General features: G+C 39.7%; 1 protein-coding gene across 50 annotated transcripts in view; it reads right to left on the bottom strand.

Annotated features, from left to right (window-relative positions):
* Positions 1–26,183, bottom strand: part of EIF4G3 (eukaryotic translation initiation factor 4 gamma 3) — a 356,271-nt gene that overhangs the window by 176,680 nt on the left and 153,408 nt on the right. For 15 of the 50 annotated variants that reach the window (XM_060410688.1, XM_060410689.1, XM_060410694.1 and 12 more), the window contains exon 2: positions 7,575–7,620. The exons of the other annotated variants lie outside the window; for them this stretch is intronic. In XM_060410688.1, coding sequence (XP_060266671.1) covers positions 7,575–7,620 — 46 coding nt within the window. The remainder of the gene's footprint in view (positions 1–7,574; positions 7,621–26,183) is intronic. 50 annotated transcript variants of the gene reach the window in all.

The following is a 26,183-nucleotide window of genomic DNA, read 5'->3' as shown; positions in this document are numbered from 1 at the left end:
TACTTCTCCGAGGATGTGTACATGAGTACTTTATATTTACATGGCAATCCAGTTCACTGTAGAAGTTTACAAGAGGTACAGACATAGTCTCCTTTTCATTACTATTTCCAAGTGTCAATGAAAGCTCCTAAGTTAATCATTTTTATTAACTGGACGTACTGACAAAAAATAGGAAGTGGTGGTAATTGACAATCTGTTAAGGAAATGCCAGTGAAGGAAGACAAGCTAATCAAAACACACGTTGTACTGCATATATAACCCTTAAGAATAATAACTATTTAAAAAACAGTTAACTGGGACAATTAAAGATAGAAATTTGAGAATGAATTCCATGTAACACAGAACATACTAAGAGCATCTTAGGTCCAGATGCTGACAGTTTTCAAAATAAGGGTATGTGAAAAAAATTAGTAAGAAGTTTCAATTTTCAAAATATGAAAGAAGGAAATTCAGCAAACAATTATAGAATTTAGAGAGCTCTTAATACGCTTCACACACAATTCAAGGCACTTCGCACACTACATGGAGATGAAAGGTTAGCATTCCTGCTTTAAAACGCTCACTTCCCCTTAAATAAAGAACAGCATAAAGGCGAAGTTCGTACTGAGCATGTGTGCAGACACACACAAATCTAATTTAGAAATTAAGCAGCCACAGCCTTTCAAGCCTCTATCAGATCTGATACTCACCCAATTTAAAATAAGCTTGTACATTGACTCCACAATTCCATCTCGAAAAATTTACCCTAAGGATAAATTCATGATGGCAAAGAATAAAGAAGAACTACATATTCCATTTATAAAAGAGAGGTTAAAGTACACTATATTCAACCAAAGAGAGAATGTAGTGTAATTTTTGAGGTAAGAAAAAAATGAGGAAAATCTATATAAACTATCATGGAAAGATATCTATAATATTAGTGACATAAGCAAATCACAGAATTAGTCAGAATAAAAACCCTGTTTGTACAGTATTTTTCTATATATACAAACAGGATACTTAAAAAGATGTTTTGGGAAGATATATAGCACACTTAAAACTGCTATTTCACAGAAATGTTACTGAAAGAGGGATATACGATACAAATTGTAGGTTTTATTTTATATACTGTGTATCAAAAGCACAGCTGATTTTATTGTGCTTCACATTATTTCACTTCACAGATACTGTGATTTTTACAAATTAAAAGTTTGCAGGAACCCAACATCAAGCATGTCAATCTTTTTTTATTTCAAGTACAGCTGACTTACAACGCTGTATTAGTTTCCAGGTGATTCAGTTATATATATCTACATGTAATTATTTTTCAGAGTTCTTTTTATTGCAGGTCATTACAAGACACTGAATATGGCTCCCTGAACCACACAAACGTGATTATTAACTCTATTTTCCCAGGATCACTTGCTCATTTCACGTGTCTGTGTCACATTTCGGTAATTAATTCTCGGCATATTTTAAACTTTTTCATTACTATTATTATATTTGCTACGGTGACTTGTGATCAGTGATCTTTGATGTCACTATTACAACTGTTGTGGGGCAGTATGGATTGTGCCCATGTAAGTCACCAAACTTAATCCACCTGTGCTGTGTGTATTCTGACAGCTCCACTGACAAGCTGTTCCCCTTTTCTCTTCCTCTCCTTGGGCCTCCCTATTCCCTGAGACCCAACAGTACTGAAATCAGGCTAATGAATAACCCTGCAATGGCCGCCAGGCAGTCAACTGAAAGGAAGAGTCCCATTTTCTCATTTTAAGTCAAAAACTAGAAATGATGAAGCTTAGTGAGGAAAGCATGTCAAAAGCCGAGATTAACATGAGTCTGGCCTCTTGCGCCAGTAAGGCTGCAAATGCAAAAGAAAAGTTGGTTCTTGAATGAAATTAAATCTACAATTTCATTAGCTACATGAATGGTAAGAAAACAAAACTGCGTTCTTGCTAATGTGGAGAAAATTTTAGTGGTCTGGAAACAAGACTGGTCACAACATTCCTTTAAGCCAAAACCTAACCCAGAGGAAGGTCCAAACTCTCTTAAGTTCTATGAAGACTAAGAGAGGTGAAGAATTTGGAGGAGGAAGGTATGAAGCTAGCAGAGGGGGCTGGTTCATGAGGTTTTAGAAAAGAAGCTGTCTCCATAACATACAAATACAAGGTGAAGCCACACGTGCTGACGTGGAAGCTACGGCAACTTACCTATAATATCGAGCTGAGGTAAGGAATGAACGGCAGATTTTCAGCGTAGACGAAACTAGCCTCCCAGTGGAAGAAGATGCCGTCTAGGCGGTGCACAACTAGAGAGGAGGACGTTCAATGCCTGGTTTCAAAGGACAGCCTGACTCTCTTGTCAGGGCTTAATGCGTCTGAAGTCCCTGCTTGTTTCACCACTCTGAAAATTCTAGGGCCTTAAGAATTCTGCTATATATACACTCACTCTACTTGTGCTTCATACACGGAACAACCAAGCCTGGAGAGCACGTCTCTGGACAATATTGTTTACTGAATATTCTAAGCCCACTCTTGAGATCTAATGCTCAGGAAAAAGATGCCTCTCAAAATATTACGGTATGTTAACAATGCACCTGGTCATCCAAGAGCTCTGAAGGAGATAAACAGACATATGATGTTTTCATGCTTACTAACATTGACATCCGTTCTGCAGCCCATGACTCACAGGGTAATTGTGACTTTCAAGTCTTACTATTTAACAAATACATTTCTTAACAATATTTAGCTGCCACAGACAGTGATTCCTCTGCTGGATCTGGGCAAAGTAAACTGAAAACCTTCTGGAAAGGATTCATTATCCTGGGTGCCATGAAGAATCTTCATGAATGATGGGAAGAGGTCAACATATTAACAATAATAACAATAACAGGAGTTTGGAAAAAGTTGATTCCAACCTTCGTGGATGACCTTGAGGGGTTCGAGAGTTCAACAGAGGAGTCACTGCCGATGTGAGAGAACTAGAATTAGAAGGGGAGCCTGGAGATCTGACGGAATTGCTGCGATCTTGTGATGAAACTCTGACAGATGAGGAACTGCTTTCTATGGCTGAGCAAAGAAAGGGTTTCTTGAGATAGACTCTAGTCCTGGTAAAGATCAGGGAAGATTGCTGAAATGACAATTAAAAGATTCAGAATACTGCAAAAAGTCAGATGATGAATTTGGAGCACATTTTGAAAGGAAAATGGTCTACTGTGGGTAAAATGCTATCCAGCAGCATGGCATGCAACAGAGGAGCTCCTCATGAAAAGGAGTTGACTGAGCAGCAAACATCAATGTTGTCTTATTCTGAAAAACTGACACAGCCACCTCTAATTTCAGCAACCAGCACTGTAATCGGTCAGCAGCCATCAACCTTAAAGCAAGATCCATCAACAAAAAGATTATGACTTTCTGATGGCTCAGATAACGCTTTCAATAAAGTACAGCTGACTGTTGAAAAAAACGGTCTGTGTGGGTCCAATTACATGTGTGTATTTTTCATTAACTACTACAGTGCCTCGTGTATAGCCAAGTCATTATGCTGTACACAGTAGTGATACAATGCTGTTTGTCAATTATATCTTAATAAAACTGGGGCAAGTAAGTAAATACTACAGTACTACACAATCTGGTTGGCTGAATCCGAAGAGGTCGAACAAAGGATACAAAGTGCCCATTATAGGACTTGAGCATCTATGGATTTTAGAATCTGCAGTGTGTCCTGGTCTCCAAAGTTGTTCTAAGGTCAACTATATTTTTTAATTAAAGTATGTACATTTGACTTTTTTTTTTTTTAGACATAATGTTATTATTACACACTATGGACAAGTCATGTATGGATGTGACAGCTGGACTATAAAGAAAGCTGAGCACCAAAGAATTGATGCTTTTGAACTGTGGTGTTGTAGGAGACTCTTGAGAGTCCCTTGGACTGCAAGGAGATCCAACCAGTCCATCCTAAAGGAGATCAGTCCAGAGTTTTCACTGGAAGGAGTGATGTTGAAGCTGAAACTCCAATACTTTGGCCACCTGATGCGAAGAGCTGACTCACTTGAAAAGACCCCAATGCTGGGAAAGACTGAAGGCAGGAGGAGAAGGGGACAACAGAGGATGAGATGGCTGGATGCCATCACCGACTCAATGGACAAGAGTTTGGGTAAACTCCGGGAGTTGGTGATGGACAGGGAGGCCTGGCGTGCTGTGGTCCATGGGGTCACAAAGAGCTGGACACGACTGAGCAACCTGAACTGCACTGAATGGACTACAATATAGTGCTAACATACCTTTTCTATGGACTGGGAAGCCAAAAAATTTGTGTGGCTTGCATCACTGCAATATTTGCTTTATTGTAGCATTCTGGAATCAAATCCACAATATTTCTATGCCATGCCTGTATGTACTTTTCTTTTTTCATGAATCAGAAGAATTGGCTACTTTTACAATAAAAACCCACTGAAAGTAACCTCTGTTTTTCAGTTTCCCTTCATGTGATAGGAACAGTATAAGCCAACTCGAAAATTCAATACAATGTCTACATTTTGTGCACTTCTTTAAATATTTTTGGAAAACAACTGAAATATCTTCTCAGAAATCATAATGAAAACTAAATCAAAAAGATTTATGGAAATTTAATACAAAGAAAAGACTATGCTGTGCCTAAATGTGGCCAATAATATGGCTTCTAGTTTTATAAGCTTCAAGAAATTCACAATTTAATCAACAGACAGACAGATATGCTGTTCAGTTCAGTTCAGTCGCTCCGCCGTGTCCGACTCTGCGACTCCATGAATCACAGCACGCCAGGCCTCCCTGTCCATCACCAACTCCCAGAGTTCACTCAGACTCATGTCCATCGAGTCAGTGATGCCATCCAGCCATCTCATCCTCGGTCATCCCCTTCTCCTCCTGCCCCCAATCCCTCCCAGCATCAAAGTCTTTTCCAATGAGTCAACTCTTTGCATGAGGTGGCCAAAGTACTGGAGTTTCAGCTTCAGCATCATTCCTTCCAAAGAACACCCAGGACTGATCTCCTTTAGAATGGACTGGTTGGATCTCCTTGCAGTACAAAGTATTTACTCAATCACAGAGTATATTCCTTTGTAGTCATTAAAAATGATACAGAGGGGCATTTGATGATATGGAAAGAATGATATTTAGAGAGAATGTTCAAATATGCACATATATAGACAGAATGTACTGGTAGCATTTCAAAGCACTAGGGAAATATCAAAATTACTTTATACATTGTGTTGGGATAACTAGATAATCATCTGATAGAAAGGTAGATATATACCCTCAACTCATGACACTAAAAGAATTTCAGACTGATTAAAAATGTTAGAATGTATACTACGACACTTTAACGGTACTAGAGGCAAATCTCTCTCTATCATCTTAGGGACACGACTTTTAAAGTCTGAAAAAAAGACTATCTGCTGCTGCTAAGTCACTTCAGCCATTGTTATAAAAAGTTCTCTTTGTTTTAACAAACTGATTTATAACTATGTGTATACATATATAACATACATGCATTAATTGGCTTCCTTGGTGGCTCAGACAGTCAAGAACATGCCAGTAATGCTGGAGACCTGATTTCGATCCCTAGGTCAGGAAGTTCCCCTGGAGAAGGGGATGGCTAGCCATCCCACTCCACTATTCTTGCCTAGAGAATTCCATGGACACAGGAACCTGGAAGTTTATAGACCACTGGGTCACAGAGAGTCAGACACGGCTGAGCGAGTAACACTATAGGCATAAATACATGCAAGATGTGTTTCTCCATTTTTCTTAATTTGCTATTACAGGATATAAATAGTGAGAAACTCTTCTATCAAATAAATGTGTGACATCTAAATCTGGCCAGAGAAGTAAAGATAATACCTTAAAGACCAGACCAGCACTTTGACCATGGTGGCACCCACAATGCTTCCAAGCACCTTCAACAGCCAATGAATTGTCTTCCTGACAGCTACACAACCAGTGTTAACAGAAATTTCTGTGATGAACTGAACCTCTATAACCACTGGTTTACTTAAATTTTATTCATACACATTTTAATCATTTAGAATTTCACCAGTTTTACACGCACCCAGTTTTTGTGTATATTTAGTTCTCAGCAATTTTATCACAATTACAGTTTCTATAATCCCTGCTATAGTTACAATACAGAAAAGATTCTTCACAAAGATCCTTTGCATTACCCTACAGTAGCCACAGGAACCCTCTTTCCTTCCTTCCTTCAACTCTCCTGCACATAACCCTTAGCAACCACTAACCTATTCTCCGTGTCTATAACTTGGTCATATAGAGATGTCATAAAAATGTAAGGAAGCAAGGAAGGAAGTTTTAGAAGATGTCTTTTTAATATACTGTGTGACCAATGAGAGAACAAAACACTTTCACAGTATACTGGGGTTAGATGGTTGTATCAAGAAAAAGTATTTATAAGATTGTTTAAGTAACAAGTTGAATTAGATGCTTTTTCAAAGTAGTGCCGTTTTTCACTTGAAAGAATAAATAACAGCCAAACTACACTTACCCAGACTTTGATACATGACAGACAGTCTATTGAAAAAGAACAAAGTGAGCTTGTCACAAAAAACATTGAAAGTACTTGTTACCAATGATAAAATTCAACCTTTCAAATGAAAATTCAAATTTTAGAAAATGTGTAACTGTCAGCACATTCCCAACATGTAGACTTTCCAGATGAGAATCTGTTTTTTAAATATTGTATAATAAACAGTATGTGAAATATCTACATAACTCAGTCAACCAATATTTTTCAAATGACCCATACACGATCATATACAAAACACACAAATGAAATAATCAACTCAAGTGCAAGATGGACTAACAGATTTTAACGTAACAGAGCACTAGAAGTTCACTAATATGATTCAGATTCCATATTGCAACTAACGTTTAAGAAACTATCGCTTTCAGTTTCTGAGAAAGCTGTATAAAGTACGCCTGCCTCCCTTTCCCAATCACAGGCCTGTGAAGACTCTTTTCTCATGGACTTCAACTGAAATAACACTGTATGTAACAGATTGAGGGCAGACGTAGACACAATTGCAGTAACTTCTACTAAGCCAGACACTTAAAAATCTGCAACGCTTTGAATAATACAATCCTGCTCATCAACTTTATTTTGGAAAACATTTTTTCATAAAAATAGATTATTCATGCTTACAAACTAGGTTTATTTGAAAATTCTTCAGTTTTAAATTTTAATACAATATTAACAAATGTAAAACAAAAAATATTTAGAAATCCAAAAATTTTTATTTAAGTGTATAAAGAAGTCTTAAACCAGAAAGTTTGAGAACACTGACTCAGATAAATGCTAGAACAGAAAGGGATCTTCCTTTACTTCTTGCAAATAAAATGTTAAACATGCATATTGCTTCCCTATCCTGAAGTTTCTTCCTCAAAACTAAACTTTTCCACATTAATGCGGTTTACTGTGAACCTAAAATAATTTCCATCCATACTGTTTCCAGGAACACTGAGCTCCACATAACCACATTCAAAAGAACATGAAATATAGTGGTGTTTTTCTCTGTTTCTCCCTGCCTCAACCCTTACCTGGTCCGGCACAATCTGGAGGAAGATATCCAATTCCCAGCTCCTCCTTTAAGACAGAAAGAAAAGGGCTTAACTGGCTTGCACCATTCTGGCTTGCCTGGAGTTGGCCTGAGGGGGCTGGCTTCTGTCCCCTGACTCAGAGCACTGACAGGGGCAGTGGCATGGCATGGGTATAAGTCTGGGTTGCTGAAAGGAGTGGCACCTGCTGAATACATGAAGGACATTCAGACCTGCAGGCACCTGGGCAAGAGGTGATACAGAAGGACACAACAGAAACGGAACACTTAAGGCCCTCAGAAGGAGGCAGGGTCAGACTGACAAACCACAACATCAGAAGGAGCGTGTATCCTGTAGGACTGGGGGGAACCACACGTGCAAGCCCAGGGAAGATGTGCGCACAGAAAACGCCCGAGAGGACCTTGAGCCTTTACTGGGCTGACAGCTGCTAGTCTTCCCCTGCGAGAAGCCAGTTTTCAACTTTACTGGATGGTACGTCTGTTTTTTCAAATGCTCAATTATCAACAGAAGATTACAGGCATATAAATAAATAGGGAAACATGGCACATTCAAAGGAACACAAGAAATCTCTAAAACTGACCTTAAAGAGAGACAGACTGGGGAGTTACTTGACAAAGACATTAACACAATTGTCTTGAATATGCTCAGTTAACTACAGGAAAACACAGAAACCTAAAGAAAATTAGGAAAACAATATACAAACAAAATGAGGATATTAACAAATAAATAAAAACTGTAAAAACAAGTTTACAATCTCTGGAACAGAAAAATACAATTGGCTTTTAAAAATTCACTTGAAAAAGTCAACAGCAGATTCAAAGAGGCAGAAGAAAGAACTGGTGACCTTGAGGAAAAAAGCTTTGAAATTATATTAAGACTGAGAAGAAAAAATTTAAATATAATGAAAAAAAGTAAATAGAGCCTAAGGAACTTATAATAAGGGACCCAATCAAAAAACTAATATATGTGTTATAGAGAAGACAGTAAGGGTAAAGGGTTTATTTGAAAAAATCATGGCTGAAAATGTCCCAAATTTGAGGAAAGACAAGGACATACAAATAAAAGAGACTCAATGAAGTCTAAGTGAAATATATTATAATCAAACTCTTAGAGGGAAAGAAAAAAACACCTGCTAAATAAGAATTCTATATTGCACAAAAGTGTCCTTCAAACATGAGGGAGAAATTTCCAGATAAAACCTGAGGGAGTTCGTTCTCACAAGACTTTCCCTGCAAGAAATGTTAAAGAGAGTCTTTATACTGGAAACAAAGGTACATAAAAAAATAACAAGAAGCCATACAGAACTAAGAAATTCTCCAGTAAAAGGAAATGCATGGGCATATTAAAAAAAACCCTTTATTATTTTCCTTTTGACTCATAACTCCACTTATTATTACTTTATAGGACTTAAAAACATAGAAGAAATTATAAAGATATGCTAATGGATACATAATATATAATGATCCAATCTGTGACACCAATATGATAAAGTGAGAGGAGGCATAGGTGTAAAGAACTATTTGCAAGTAATTGAAGTAGTTATTAGCATAAAATAGAATGTTACAACTGTGGGATGTTACACGTACTCCCCACTGTGGCCAAAAAGCAAATATTTGTAGAATATATACGAAAGGAAATGAGAAGGGAATTAAAACATATCACTACATAAACAAATTAAATGAAAAGCAAGGTAATAAAGGAATAAATGACTTAACACCACTACCAACAAAACAGAGCTCTAAGTCATGTGGGAAAAAAACCAAAATGGCAACCGTGAGTCGTTCTCTATCAGTAATTAATTTAAAGGCAAGTAGATTAAACTCCTGGGTTTAATCCCTGGGTTGGGAAGATCCCCTGGAGGAGGGCATGGCAAACAACTTCAGTATTCCTGCCTCAAGAATCCCCATGGACAGAGGGCTACACTCCACGGGGTCACAAAGAGTAGGACACGACCGCACGGCCAAGCACAGCACAGATCAAACTCGTGTAACTGAAAGAAAGGTTGGCAGAATGGATTTCTAAAAAATAACATTCAATGACATACTGTCTACAAAAGATTCACTTTGGACCTTAAAACCCACAGATTGAAACTGAAAGAAGGAAAAAGATATTCCATGCAAAGTAACCAAAAGGGGGCAGGGATAGCTATACTAATATCAGCCAAAACACACATTAAGTAAAACACTGTCACAAGAGACAAGGGCATTATATAGAGAAAATGTCAATTCACCAGCATATAACACCTATAAACATATACTCATCAAGATCAGAAATTCTAAATTTACAAAGCACCCCCTGACAGAATTAAAGGGAAAAAATAGTTCTACAATAAAAGGAGGAGACTTCAAAGCCTCCTTTTCAATAATGGATAAAAGAACCTGAGTTGGGGGGGAGGGGAGAATCAATAAATAGAACCAACTTGGGACTTCCCTGGTGGTCCAGTGGTTAAAAGTCTCCCTGCAATTGCAGGGAACATGGGTTCGACCCCTAGTCCAAGAATCTCCAACATGTCACAAAGCACCCAACCCACGTACGGCAACTACTAACACCAGTGAGCCTAAGCTGGACACCTCAACTCGAGAAACCGCAGCAGTGAGAAAGCTGTACACCAAGACAAAGAAGAGCCGCCACTCGCCGCAACAGGAGAAGACCTGGCGCACAGCAATGAAAACCAGCACAGCACAACGTAACTAAATTAATCGATTAAGAAAAATGGAGGACTGAAACCAACAGCAGACCACCTGAATCTAAAAGACGCGGGCACTGCTGCGATCCGACACAGCAGACAGGCTTCCCTAAGTGCACACAGACTATTCTCCATGACACAGCGCATGCTGGGTCGCAAGATAATTTTCAATGGGTTTCTTACCCTACATTTTCTGATCACAATGGAATGAAAGTAGAAATCAATAGCAGATAGAAAATACAAAGATGTGAAAATTAAACAGTACAGTCTTCAATAACCAGTGAGTCAAAGAAGAACTCACAAAGGAAATTAGAAAATATCTTGAGACAAAAGAAAATGAAAAGACAACAAATCTAAATTTATGGGACGCAGCAAAGCTGCACTGAAAGGGAAATTTAACGGCTTCTGGTTCAAGATGGTGGAAAGAAGAAAACATGCTCTTCTCCTACGAGAACACCAAAATTGCAACTAGCTATTCAATAACCATCAACAGGAAGATGCTAGAACCCAACAAAAAAGATACCCCACGACCAAGACAAGAAGCTGCAGTGAGAAGGCAGGAGGGGTGTAATCACAATAAAACCAAATTCCATACCAGGTGGGGGGTGACCTACAAACTGGAGAACAATACTTTCAAAGAAATTATCCCACTGTTATGAAGGTTCTGAGCCCCATGTCAGGCTTCCTAGCCTGGGGATCTGACAAAGGGCCTGGGAATTCCAAGGAAATCTGACCTTGAAGACCAGTGGGATTTGCTTACAGGACTTCCGGAGGACTGGGGAAAACAGAGACTCCAGCCTTGGATGGCACAAACACAATATTCTATGTACCAGGACCCAGGCGAAGGGAACAGAAACACCACTGAGACTGAACCAGATCTATGTACTAGTGCTGGAGGGTCTCCAGTGGAGGCACAGGTCAGCTCACCACAGGGATGGGGCGCTGGCAGCAGCGGTCCTGGAAGATGACCCTTGGCATGAGTCCTCTTGGAGATCACCATTATCTCTACAATGGAGCCCACAGACCTAAGGACTGGCCAAAAAAATACCAGGGAGGGAGCACAACCCCACCCATCAGAAGGTAACTGGATTAAAGCTGTACCAAGCAAGGCCCTGCCCAACGGAGCAGGACCCAGTTTTTCTCACTGCCAGTCCCTCCCAACAGGAAGCTTACACAAGCCTCTCAGCTTTCTCCATCAGAAGGCAGACAGAAGAGACAGAAGAAGTACAATCCTACAATGACTAAAACAAAATCATATTACAGAAAGTTAACTAGCATGAAAAAGCAGAAAGTTATGTCCCAGATGAAGGAGCAAGATAAAACCCCAGGAGCTGACTATGGCTCAGATCATGAACTACTTATTGCCAATTCAGACTTAAATTGAAGAAAGTAGGGAAAACCACTAGACCATTCAGGTATGACCTAAACCAAATCACTTATGATTATACAGTAGAAGTGAGAAATAGATTTAAGGGACTAGATCTGATAGATAGAGTGCCTGATGAACTATGGATGGAGGTTCGTGACATTGTACAGGAGACAGTGATCAAGACCATCCCCGTGGAAAAGAAATGCAAAAAAGCAAAATGACTGTCTGAGAAGGCCTTACAAATAGCTGTTAAAAAGAAGAGAAGGTAAGGCAAAAGAGAAAAGGAAAGATATTTCCATTTGAATGCAGAACTCCAAAGAATAGCAAGGAGAGATAAGAAAGCCTTCCTCAGCAATCAATGCAAAGAAATAGAGGAAAACAACAGAATGGGAAAGACTAGAGAGCTCTTCAAGAAAATTAGAGATACCAAGAGAACATTTCATGCGAAGATGGGCTCGATAAAGGACAGAAATGGTCTGGACCTAACAGAAGCAGAAGATATTAAGAAGAGGTGGCAAGAATACACAGAAGAACTGTACAAAAAAGATCTTCACGACTCACATAATCACGATGGTGTGATCACTCACCTAGAGCTAGACATCCTGCAATGTGAAGTCAAGCGGGCCTTCGAAAGCATCACTACAAACAAAGCTAGTGGAGGTGATGGAATTCCAGTCGAGCTCTTTCAAATCCTGAAAGATGATGCTGTGAAAGTGTTGCACTCCATATGCCAGCAAATTTGGAAAACTCAACAGTGTTTTGGACTGGACTAGGAAAACCACAGGACTGGAAAAGGTCAGTTTTCATTCCAATCCCAAAGAAAGGCAATGCCAAAGAATGCTCAAACTACCGCACAATTGCACTCATCTCACATGCTAGTAAAGTAATGCTCAAAATTCTCCAAGCCCGGCTTCAGCAATACATGAACTGTGAACTCCCTGATGTTCAAGCTGGTTGTAGAAAAGGCAGAGGAACCAGAGATCAAATTGCCAACATCCGCTGGATCATGGAAAAAGCAAGAGACTTCCAGAAAAACATCTACTTCTGCTTTACTGACTATGCCAAAGCCTTTGACTGTGTGGATCACAATCAACTGCGGAAAATTCTGAAAGAGATGGGAATACCAGACCACCTAACCTGCCTCTTGAGAAACCTGTATGCAGGTCAGGAAGCAACAGTTAGAACTGGACATGGAACAACAGACTGGTTCCAAATAGGAAAAGGAGTATGTCAAGGCTGTATATTGTCACCCTGCTTATTGAACTTCTATGCAGAGTACATCATGAGAAACGCTGGGCTAGAAGAAGCACAAGCTGGAATCAAGATTGCCAGGAGAAATGTCAATAATCTCAGATATGCAGATGATACCACCCTTATGGCAGAAAGTGAAGAGGAACTAAAAAGCCTCTTGATGAAAGTGAAAGAGGACAGTGAAAAAGTTGGCTTAAAGCTCAGCATTCAGCAAACGAAGATCATGGCATCCGGTCCCATCACTTCATGGGAAACAGATGGGGAAACAGTGGAAACAGTGTCAGACTTTATTTTTTGGGGCTCCAAAACCACAGCAGATGGTGATTGCAGCCATGAAATTAAAAGATGCTTACTCCTTGGAAGAAAAGTTATGACCAACCTAGATAGCATATTCAAAAGCAGAGACATTACTTTGCCAACAAAGGTCCGTCTAGTCAAGGCTATGGTTTTTCCAGTGGTCATGTATAGATGCGAGAGTTGGACTGTGAAGAAAGCTGAGCGCCGAAGAATTGATGCTTTTGAACTGTGGTGTTGGAGAAGACTCCTGAGAGTCCCTTGGACTGCAAGGAGATCCAGCCAATCCATTCTAAAGGAGATCAACCCTGGGCGTTCTTTGGAAGGAATGATGTTAAAGCTGAAACTCCAGTACTCTGGCCACCTCATGCAAAGAGCTGACTCATTGGAAAAGACTCTGATGCTGGGAGGGATTGGGGGCAGGAGGAGAAGAGGACGACAGAGGATGAGATGGCTGGATGGCAACACTGACTCAATGGACATGAGTCTGACTGAACTCCGGGAGTTGGTGATGGACAGGGAGGCCTGGCGTGCTGTGATTCATGGGGGACACGACTGAGCGACTGAACTGAACCGAACTGATTTCATTTTGAGGTACTTAAACTAGTCAGATTTAAAGACAGAAAATGGAACGGCTGCTGCCCAGTGGTAGGGGAAGGGGGGTTTGGTGGCTATAATTTAATTGGTACAGAGTTTCAGCTGTACAAGATAAAGGAGTTCTTGAGATAAATAGTACTGATATTGCACAAATATGTGGATGTAAGTAATACCTTGAACTGTACACTTTTAAATAGTTGAGATAGCAAATATTCTATGTGTTTAACATTAACACAATTTTTTTAAAATATAAGTATCAAAAAACATCACAAAGTCTAATCACAAGTTTGTTTCAACAGCATACATTCAACATCATCAATTAGTTGTCTGACTAATACGAATCTCTCCACATATACTTAAATATACCTGTATCTTATTTGTATCTTGTTGAATTCTAAGTGATACTTGATCAAATAGACCTCTCTGAACATAGATAACTTGATATGGCACTGTAATCCACCCAGAACTCATGAAGGGTAGCTAGTTATAAAAGAAATCACCTTATACAGATTTGAAATAATCATTTATCAGTCTGCACAACACACAATGACTTTGATATATTTCAGTGATGGGAAAGCCCAAGGTCTTATAATTTATTTCCAAGAAAGGAGAGTAACAAAGAGAATGAGACCCAGGCAGAGTATACATGTAACTATGTCATAGAGAGGTATTAACTGAAAATAAAACAAAATTCCCCCTACTCCACTGGACATCTTCAATAAACAGTACTACAGGAAACAGCCCAGATAACATTAATTCTGAGAAACAACCAATTTTTCACTTATATGGAATAACAAATAGCCAATTCAATTGCTGGAGTTACTTTCAGATGGTGTTCAAGTCAGGCTCCATTTATATGGACTTAATTAGAAGGTATGTATATTAAAGCACCATTTTAGGTACATTAAATTCCTAACGACTACACCAACTAAAAGGATGCTAAAATAGAAATCCCAGTAAATGTTCAAAATAAAAACAAATCCTCTCATGCTTGCTTAATATCTTCTGAAACACAGAATTAAAGATTAAAACAGTACAATAATTGTTTAATTCACAATTTACTTTATTCATCCACCATAAAAAGCTGTGTATTTCCCACTTTATATGTAGTATGAAGCACTGTATAAGCAATATAATCCTATGGACTACTAGACCTAATCAAATATTCGTACATAGTTAAACATTATTGTAAACAGAATGCTGGCACTTATTTCTTCTTAATGAATCCATTTTCCTTTTGAAATAATCTGACTCAAGTTCACATGCTGCACTTCGAAGACAAACATTCCAAATGTCAAAAAGAATAAATCATAGTGACTCATTGCTTCCCAGACAAATGAGCAGATTATGATTACTAGATATGTTCAGGCTTCCCAGGGCTTTCTCTTTCAGAGCCATGCATATAAATAGGTACACAGGGTAATAATAATCACATTTCACACACTGGAGGACTCAATTACAGTAACCGGTGGTGCAAATCCTGAGTACAAGGTAAGCAAACTCAAGAAAATCAAAGTAAAACTACTAATATCATAATTTAATATTAAAGAAATCTAGCAAAATACACATCATTACTGTTCCTATGTCAGAAAGGCATTTGTTTTTTAACTTCAGAAAAAGGAACAGTTCCTATATAGAAAATTAGAACATGAACACATCAATGATGGCCCTGAAGCAGCCAAAATGAGTATATATTCATAAAACAAGCTAAAATGTAACTGTGCAGAATTATTTTCTGGACAATTAGAAGTTTATCTTCTTTCCCTAACCTTTCATTTAAATACCAAACTTTTGATCTTTACACTTAAAGAAGTGAAATAGTACTGGCCAGCTATAACATTCAGTTATCTATAATGCAAAACACTCTTTGGTGTCACTCTATGATGATTTTTTAAGGACACTACATGAAAATTCCCTACAAGTTATTTTTAGACCATCACTGGCCTGGTTAAATAAACACTGCCCCTGCCAGGTAATGTGACTCCCCTAGCACTTACTCTGCTGATAATAAACAGACATCACACACACACTCACATGAGACAGGTTTAGGAAACAGCTGAGTCACCTGCCAAAGGGCTTGCTGCTGCCAGTGCCTCAGGGGAACTTTCTGTCTCCCCGCAACACTGGCTGCTTCCCCTATCTGCACTAGCAAATAACAATTCCCTTATACTTCAGTAATACCAAGCAGTTAAGGACAAAACTCATTTTAGGAATCCCACAGCTCTAGCCCCACCCCAAAGAACACACCAAGAATTTCTGACAACAGTGACAGAAAAACAAAGAAAAGCAAAAATAGGAAGCTAATTAGGTTGGCAAACTTCATCCCAATTAGGCCAGTTTACTCTGGAGACAAATGTATCACTCCAGTTAACAGGGAGAAACTTAACCACTGCACTATTCACAGAGCTGCTTTTTTGTGACACTATCAACACAATCAAAAGAAGAGAGGTGAAAGGCCAAAGAGAAAAGGAAAGATAAACCCACGTGAATGCTGACCAAAATACTAAGGAGAGATAAGAAAGCCTTCCTCAGTGCAAAGAGATAGAGGAAAACAATAGAATGAGAAAGACTAGAGATCTCTTCAAGAAAATCAGAGAAACCAAGGGAACATTTCATGCAAAGATGGGCACAATAAAGGACAGAAACAGTATGGACCTAACAGAAGCAGAAGATACTAAGAAGAGGTGGCAAGAATACACAGAAGAACTGTACAAAAAAGATCTTTATGACCCAGATAACCACAATGGGTGTGATCATTCACCTAGAGCCAGACACCCTAGAATGCAAAGTCAAGAAGGCCTTAGGAAGCATCACTACCAACAAAGCTAGCAGAGATGATGGAATTCCAGTTGAGCTATTTCAAATCCTAAAAGATGATGCTGTGAAAGTGGTGCACTCAATATGCCAGCAAATTTGGAAACTCAGCAATGGCCACAAGACTGGAAAAGGTCAGTTTTCACTCCAAGCCCAAAGAAAGGCGATGCCAAAGAATGTTCAAACTACTGCACAACTGCACTCTTCTCACATACTAGCAAAATAACGCTGAAAATTCTCCAAGCCAGGCTTCAACAGTACATGAATCATGAACTTCCAAATGTTCAAGGTGGATTGAGAAAAGGCAGAGGAACCAGAGATCAAATTGCCAGCATCTGCTGGATCATTGAAAAAGCAAGAGAGTTCAAGAAAAACATCTACTTCTGCTTTATTGACTATGCCAAAGCCTTTGACTGTGTGGATCACAATTAACTGTGGAAAATTCTGAAAGAGATGGGAATACCAGACCACCTGGCCTGCCTCCTGAGAAATCTGTATGCAGGTGAAGAAGCAACAGTTAGAACTGGACATGGAACAACAGACTGGTTTCAAATTGGGAAAGGAGTATGTCAAGGCTGTCTATTATCACCCTGCTTATTTAACTTATATGCAGAGTACATCATGAGAAATGCCAGACTAGATGAAGTACAAGCTGGAATCAAGAATGCTAGGAGAAATACCAATCACCTCAGACATGCAGATGACATCACCCTTATGGCAGAAAGCAAAGAAGAACCAAAGAGCCTCTCTATGAAAGTGAAAGAGGAGAGTGTAAAAGTTGGCTTAAAACTCAATATTCAGAAAACTAAGATCATGGTGTTTGGTCCCATAAATTCATGGCAAATAAATGGGGAAACAATGGAAACAGTGAGAGACTTTATTCTGGGGGGCTCTAAAATCACTGCAGATGGTGACGCTTGCTCCTTGGAAGAAAAGTTATGACCAACCTAGACAGCAAATTACAAAGCAGAGATATTACTTTGCCAACAAAGATCTGTCCAGTCAAAGCTATGGTTTTCTCAGTAGTCATGTATGGATGTGAGATTTGGACTATAAAGAAAGCTGAGCACTGAAAAATTGATGCTTTTGAATTGTGGTGCTGGAGAAGACTTTTAAGAGTCCCTTGGACTGCAAGGAGATCCAACCAGTCCATCCTATAAAGGAAATCAGTCCTGAATATTCACTGGAAGCACTGATGCTGAAGATGAAAACTCCAATCCTTTGGCCACCTGATGCGAAGAACCGACTCATTGGAAAAGACCCCGATGCTGCAAAACATTGAAGGCAGGAGGAGAAGGGGACGACACAGGATGAGACGGTTGGATGGCATCACTGACGCAATGGACATGAGTCTCCAGGAGTTGGTGATGGACAAGGAAGACTGGCGTGCTGCAGTCCATGAGGTATCAGAGTCAGACACGACTGAGCGACTGAACTGAACTTGATCAATACAATCCCCCTGGGTTTTCTTCCAAAAATGAAAATGAAAGTCGCTCAGTCGTGTCTGACTCCTTGAAACCCCCTGGACTATACAGTCCACGGAATTCTCCAGGTCAGAATACTGCAGTGGCTAGCTTTTCCCTTCTCCAAGTGATCTTTCAACCCAGGGATCAAACCCAGGTCTCCCGCGTTGCAGGTGCATTCTTTACCAGATGAGCCACAAGGGAAGCCCGAGAATACCTGAGTGGGTAGCTTATCCCTGCTCAAGCGGATCTTCCCATCCCAGGAATTGAACCGGGGTCTCATGCACTGCAGGTGGATTGTTTACCAACTGAGCTCTCAGGAAAGCCCCAAGGGAAGCCCTTTCTTCCCAAAGTATCCCTGAATGACACAGTCTATGTTCTTGACTTCAAACAACAAGGCCTCCAATCAAAACTGCTTTAGATTTTCTATTTTTTGATGTTAGTTAACTAGCAGTATCATCAATGAAAGACAATACCTCTCACACCATATATTTTAAAATGCAGTAGCATCGACAGATGTCCTAATGACAAAGCTCATAAAGACATGGTTCCTGTGTTTAAGGAACTGATAACTTACCTAACAACTATAACAGAGTACAGCAAGTGCTTTAAAGAGTATGAGCAACATGGCAAGACGCAAAGCAAAAACTGATTAATTCTTCCCGGGAGAAGATTTCCAGAGAACCTCCACATCAGAGATCAACAAGGGATGGGGAAGCAGGAAGGGAAGTCGGCCACATGAGGAGAGGAGCACCACGTGGGCACGAAACAAAGAATACAACAGAAGCACGAAAACCGGGAAACTGGAAAAGCTGGGGAAAGACTGCTGAAGTCTGAAAAGGTCAGGGATGCCAACACCTACAAGTAGGTGAGCCGGGGGGGGGGGGGGGGGGGGGGGCAGAGAATTAGATTAGGGCTGAACCGCTGAGCTAAAGAGGTATGTCAGGATAGGAAAGGACTTAAACTTGAAAGGAATCCAGGATACGCCGAACACGGAAGTGGTATCATTAGATTTGTTTAGTGAAAATAACTGCCATGATAATAGGGAGTACTAGAGAAAAGGACCCGTGTCAGGGTTCCTAGTCAGGGAACACTCTAATAGTCCAGGTACATGCTGATCAGGACTTAGTCTACCACAATGAATCTAGACAAAGGAGGCCTACTTTAAAATGACTGGTATACCGATGGCAAGACTTTCTAAGTAACTAGACTTAAGTGGTAAGGAAGCACCAAAGAGCCAAAAATGAGGTGGCCCAGGCCACCTCTCAGACCTCAAGTCATCTCCCACTGCTCTCTTGCCACGTTAGCCTTACTTATTTCACTCAAACATATCAAGTTTTTTTCTCTTAATGTCTTTGCATTAGCTGTTTTCTCTGCTTTGGATGAAAATATGATCGATTCAATTGTATCATACTGATTTTAATTATCACAGAAAACCCCAAGTATAAAAGCATACAGAGTAATCAGACATGTATCGCGCCTACTTGTGGTTAGCAACGTAAAACTAACTCCTTGCAATGGGAATGGATGGGGTCATCAAGGGTAGAGGACGAAATGACAAAAAGTCATTTGAAACAAATGTTTGAGACAGGCAAAATGAAAATAAATCTTTAAAGCAGGAAGATATAGTTTCTGAAGGATGAAACGCAAACTCTCGTTATTCGGAGTCTGTTTACTATAAAGCACAGATTTACTTTAATTGCACAAAACCTCTATGAAGTAAATCATTTTAAAAATGAGAAAACATGCTCTGAGGAAATAAAGTAACTTGCCACAAGTCACATACAGAAGGGCTAATGCAGAATGTGAATCTCAATCTCAATGAAATAGAAGGAAACCAATACAAGAGGTGAAACAAAGTATCATTTAATGTAACAATCAGGATAAAGACCAAAGCTGCTGTTGTTCGGTTGCTCAGTAGTGTCCAACTCTGCAATCCCATGGACTTCAACATGCCAGGCTTCCGTATCCTTCACTGTCTCCCAAAGTTTGAACAAACTCATGTCCACTGATCTGGCAATGCTACCCAACCATCTCATCCTCAACTAAAAACAGAGTTGCCATATCATCCAGTAGGGTTGACTTCGACCTGAATGAGAGCCCAGAACTTTTATAAAGTGGAAAAGAGGGGAAGAGATGGCAGGCCTGGAACGCAGTCCCAGAAAGGCATCCACCACGCTTGAGAACAAAGATGTGAATTTCCAGACAAGACACTGGAGTAAATTCTTAAAGACATGGAAATACCAGAGTACCTTACCTGCCTCCTGAGAAACCTATATGCAGGTCAAGAAGCAACATTTAGAAACAGACATGGAACAATGGACTCGTTCAAAATTGTGAAAGAAGTACATCAAGCCTATGTATCATAACCCTGCTTATTTAACTTTTACGCAGAGTACATAATTGAAAACACTGGACTGGATGAAGCACAAGCTGGAATCAAGATTGCTGGGAGAAATATCAGTAACCTCAAATATGCAGATGACACCATCCTTATGGCTGAAAGTGAAGAGAAATTAAAGAGTCTCTTGATGAAAGTGAAAAACGAGTGAAAAAGTTGGCTTAAAACTCAACATTCAAAAAATGAAGATCATGGCATCTGGTCCCATCACTTCACTTCATGGCAAATAGATGGGGAAACAATGGAAACAGTGACAGACTTTCTTGCACTCCAAAAATCACTGTGGACGGTGACTGCAGCCATGAAATTAAGATGCCTGCTCCCTGCAAAAAAAGTTATGACTAACCTAGACAGCACATTAAAGAGCAGAGACATTACTTTACCTACAAAGGTCCAAACAGTCAAAGCTATGCTTTTTCAAATAGTCACGTACGCATAAGAGCCTTGGATCATAAAGAAGGCCGAGCACCGAAGAACTGATGCTTTGAACTGTGGGGTTGGAGAAGACTCTTGAGAGTCCCTTGGACTGCAAGGAGATGAAACCAGTGAATCCTAAAGGAAATCAACCCTGAATATTCATTGGAAGGACTGATGCTGAACCTGAAGCTCCAATACATTGGCCACCTGATGCGAAGAACTAATTGGAAAGGACCCTGATGCTGGGAAAGACTGAAGGCAGGAGGAGAAGGGGACGACAGAGGATGAGATGGATGGATGGCATCACTGACTCAATGGACATTTGAGCAAGTTCCAGGAGATGGTGATGGACAGGGAGGCCTGGTGTGCTGCAGTTCACGTGGTTACAAAGGGTTGGACACGACAGAGCAACTGAACCGAACTGATGATCTAGTAACCCCCTTCCTGGTTACATATCTGGAGAAAATTTTAATTTGTAAAGATACATGGCACCTCAATATTCACTCACTGCAGCACTACTGAAAATAGCCAAGACATGAAAGCAACTCTAGGGCCTATCAACAGATGACTGGATTAAGAAGCTGTGAGACAGATACAGATATAGATATCTCACTCAGACATAAAAGAAATGAAATAATGCTATTTGCAGCAACATGGATGGACCTAGAGATTACCATACTAAGTGAACTAAGTTAGAAAGAGAAAGGCAAATACCGTATGGTATCACTCACGTGTGGAATCTAAAATATTACACAAATGGAGTTATGGCTAAATTAACAGTTTGGGATTAGCAGATACAAACTACGGTATATAAAGCAGATAAACAACAAAGATCTACTATATAGTTCAGGGAACTATATTCAGTATCCTATAATAAACCATAATAGAAAAGAATATAAATACATATATTTATATATATATACACATTGGCTTCCCTGGTGGCTCAGCGGTAAAGAGCCTGCCTGCCAACGCAAGAGCCGCAGGAGACACAGGTTTGGGAAGATCCCCTGGAGAAGGGTATGGCAACCCACTCCAGTATTCTTGCCTGGAAAATCCCATGGACAGAGGAGTCTGGCAGGCTACTGTCCATGGGCTCACAGTCAGACACGACTGAGCGGCAGCACACACACATACACACGTAATTATATACACACACACAGATATAGAGAACTGAATCATTTTGATGCACATCAGGAACTAATAAAATAATAAACTATAAATCAACTATACTTCCATAAAAATTTTAAAAATTTAAAAATATATTTGGGTCTATTGCTAAACATGCCACACTGGAAAATTAACTATGAGGAAAATATGTCTTTAGGAATTAGGGAATGTATTCATAAATTTTCCAGTAACAGATGATTGATACTTGTTTAATGCTACAAGAAATAAGGGAACACAACTTTAAATGCAAGGCAAGATGGATGTGTATTTTCAGTTTAAAAAGTAATGAGGAATACATTTTGCTGAGAAAAAGAAAGCAATTTTGTTGTAAAGAGGGGCTGATTGTTTCAGAACTGGAAAGAGTAAATATAGGACAAGAATATAGGACAAAAGAATTCTTTGGAAAAAAAAAAAGGAGATTTATGTGTGGTCAAGCTGGCTAAATATCACAAGGCCTTTAAGAATAAGCTTTAAAATCAGTGGCATATTTATATAAAACTAAAACCTAATTTACTTTCATTTTCATTTCCTAAAAGAACAGTCTTTTTGGAATTATTGGTTTGCTCCTGAGAAAAAGATTGTGGAAGTCTTTTAACTTATCTTTAATTAACCTCCTTAGAAACAAAAATTTATAGTTTACCAAAATTATTTTGTTTTATGCTAACCAAGTCTTTGCATATTAAAGAAAATTAAATCTTCTCAATATTAAAAGAGCTAAGTTTCCCTTACAACTATGTAACCTTTTGTATTTGCCTTTGAAATCTTTTATTATTACATTAGTCAAACAGATAACTAAGTATCATTTCATTGTGATCTATGGTCTAACATCTAAAACCTTTGGCATGCCACAACTAAGACCTGGCACAGTCAAGTGAATTACCAAATAAAAACATTTTTTTTAAACCTACTGATATTTTTAAAACACTTCTCAAAAATCAGGAAGGTCTTCATTTAGAAATGAAGTCTTTCATTGTGTGTCTGTTTACTTGAAACAACTTTAGGTTCTCCCAGAGGACACTGGAGAATCTAACAGGATTTGTCTCTCAGCTGGTATTCTGTTGAATAAATCGGTCTTATCTGATATATTAAGTAAGCTGATCACATAAATTGATATATATTGACAAATTATATAGGAGGCTTGTCATATAAGAAGGACTACTGAATCTTTTTACCTTATTTGTAAAGGTGTATATAAGTATTCAAAACTAGATCAAATTCCTGAATTCTAAGATGACCTGATACAATGTTATCAGTCAATTTTTAAATGTATATCACAGAAGTAAGGAATTTCATTCTTAATCTCATTATAATGAACTCATCAGACCTTTAATATGGTTTTTTTCATGTCTGCAATTTCTAGGCAGTTACTGGTTTATTCTAATGCTTTTGGAAACATTTCATCTTTAAAGAGGGAAAGGACTCTGACAGGTATTCAGGAATACAGTTTTTTGATGACTCTAATGTCGTTAGATTGAACAGTGTAAGGATTTCTAAAACCCTAATTTAAAGCCGACCGCTTTCATGTTTTGTTTTCCCCATGTTTAGAGTCTTCTTTATTTTTACTCTTCTCCTTTAAGTGATCTATAATTTATTTACAGAAATTTGATCAAATGTATCCTCACAACAAAGGTTGAAGAATTTATTTTTTTCTCCCTATTAGGTTCCCCCCTAAAGTCTGAAACTCTTATTAAATATTCCTGTTTTTCATTACAACATATATATTTGCAGAGATTTTAGTGAAGTCTATTCTCCTTGTAACAGGATGCCTGCAGCACCTAAGTCCTGCTTCTTTTGATCCACAATGGATAAAGGGAGACACAGTTCCAGGTTGTGAAGGTCTAATTGCTTCCATTAAAAATAACTGTTTCTGTGGTAGAGAACTCATTTCACAGTGCAGTTACGGGAGGAAAGAAATGTATCACATTTTACAACCTGAAGATCATGAGAATGGAAAAGACACCTCCAAAAGGGCTCTCCAGCCTCACAAGAAGGACTGCTATCAGATACTGTGGACTAATCTTCACGCTGCCACACTGCAGGGAACAGAATCCTGGATCCAGGTACAGCACCAGAGGAAGGCATCAAACCCCAAATGGCCCTGCACACCGTCTGACAACTTGAACATAAAGCCCTCTAGGGCTTCAAGCAGACGGCATCTGAGGGTGACAGCTTTCCCAAGAAGTCCAAACTAGGCCTATATACCTTTCTCTCCAAGCTACCTCTTAACCTGCTTTTCTCCACGGCTATTTCATGGAATGACAATAATGCCCAATGCCTGCAAATGGCAGAACCTCTCTGATTGCTGGATTTGCCACCAGAAACCTCAGTCCCTCCAAGATAGCAATGGCTCTTTGGTTTACCGTCTAGGTGATTTCACTGGGGTTCCCAAATTATTCCACAGTACCACCCTGGTGGCTCAGACGGTAAAGCGTCTGCCTGCAATGTGGGAGACCTGGGTTGGATTCCTGGGTTGGGAAGATCCCCTGGAGAAGGAAACGGCAATCCACTCCAGCACTCTTGCCTGGAAAATCCCATGGACGGAGGAGCCTGATAGGCTACAGCCCATGGGGTCGCAAAGAGTTGGACACGACTGAGGACTTCACTTTGACTTTTTCACTTTTGACCATTTCATACAGTCTTGGTGCTAAACTCTCCTAAACTTATTCGTTGCTTCAATTTGATCCAGTCCTGGAATAAGGGGAAAAAAAAAACTTGTCCATATGTATGTGAAAAGTTATATGGAGGTAACCTGTCAGGGCATAACAATATAATAGTTAACTGAGCCTTGGTAAGCAATGCTAAGCCTCTATACCAATGAAAGAATCCACAGATTCTATCACTTATGTGGGGGCCTTGTGTACTCCCTCTGGTTACACTTTCATATTTGGAAGTTTTGGGAACGGCTTTTATGCTTGGGCAACTCCTCGCCTGATAGCTGGAGGAGACGAGGACCGCCCATGCTGTATTCACATTCTTCCCACGTACTAAAGAAGCCTCTCATTGGTCCATCCAATTACTTGTCTATGACTGCCCACTTTTTTAGACCTAACGCTTTGCACATTTAATAAGACTACTGTACAGTGTAAACATAACTTTTATGTGCATTGAGAAATCAAAAAATGTGTACAATTCGCTTTACTGTGATATTCATCTACTGCGGTGACCTGGAGCTGAACCCGCAGCATCTCCAAAGCACGCCTGTGCACGTGAGCATGTGCACAGAGCACAAGCAACCACTGCACCATATTCTTTAAGGGAGTCAGGCAGCAGAGACTCTGGTTTCCGAGGAGAGCGGGTCAGTGAACAGATCCCTGCAGAAACCAGGAGACCACTGTGTTCCACATGTTACACCGCATCTCAATCTGCACTCGCTGCTCCGAGTGCTCGGAAGCCACAGGTGACTCCAGTGGCTAGTACACTGCAGAGCGCATGTCTAAGACTGTGTCCATGTAAGTCGCTGAGTATGTACATGGCTGTTCTGGGAGAGCGCAAGGTGGGGGATACAGTGAGTCCAAGAGCACAGCCACAGGTTAATGACACGACAGAGGGACGCTAGATATTCTCACAGCAAAGGCCAGAGAGTAAAATGGGAATGTGAACTGTGTGTCAAGTGCTAAAATCCTCAGAGAATGTGGAAATTTGCCAAAGATGCCAATAAGGAAACCAGTATACTCACAGGGTACACATGGGTCAAAGGCCAAGGACCCAGCCAGAGTAATGGAGGGCCAGAGCAATGCTGACCCTGCTTCCTAAGGTGAAAAGAAAACTGAAAAACTAGTAACATCCCCTTGAAAGCATTTCTAGGGAAGTAATGTTACTTAAATTTTCAGAGAGTATGGAGACAGAGGGAGGATGGGCAAGTTCACAGATAGGGTGCTCAGGAAGAAACCTGCCAACTAGAACATTCCAGAAGGTCCAGTAATAGGACAGTAGCAGAGATTCTACAAGCACTTTAACTACTATGGAATAAAAACATATGCAGTTAAGCAAATAAATAGCAGGAGGCAAATTCCTGGTAAGGACTAACTAGCTTCTTCTGGAGCTTAGTATGTGTTGGGCTATGCTTAGTCGCTCAGTCGTGATCGACTCTTTGGGACCCCATGGACTGTAACTCACCAGGCTCCTCTGTCCA

This window comes from Ovis aries, chromosome 2, assembly GCF_016772045.2.
Source record: "Ovis aries strain OAR_USU_Benz2616 breed Rambouillet chromosome 2, ARS-UI_Ramb_v3.0, whole genome shotgun sequence".
Taxonomy (NCBI): domain Eukaryota; kingdom Metazoa; phylum Chordata; class Mammalia; order Artiodactyla; family Bovidae; genus Ovis; species Ovis aries.
This window is presented reverse-complemented; position numbering and strand designations above follow the sequence as displayed.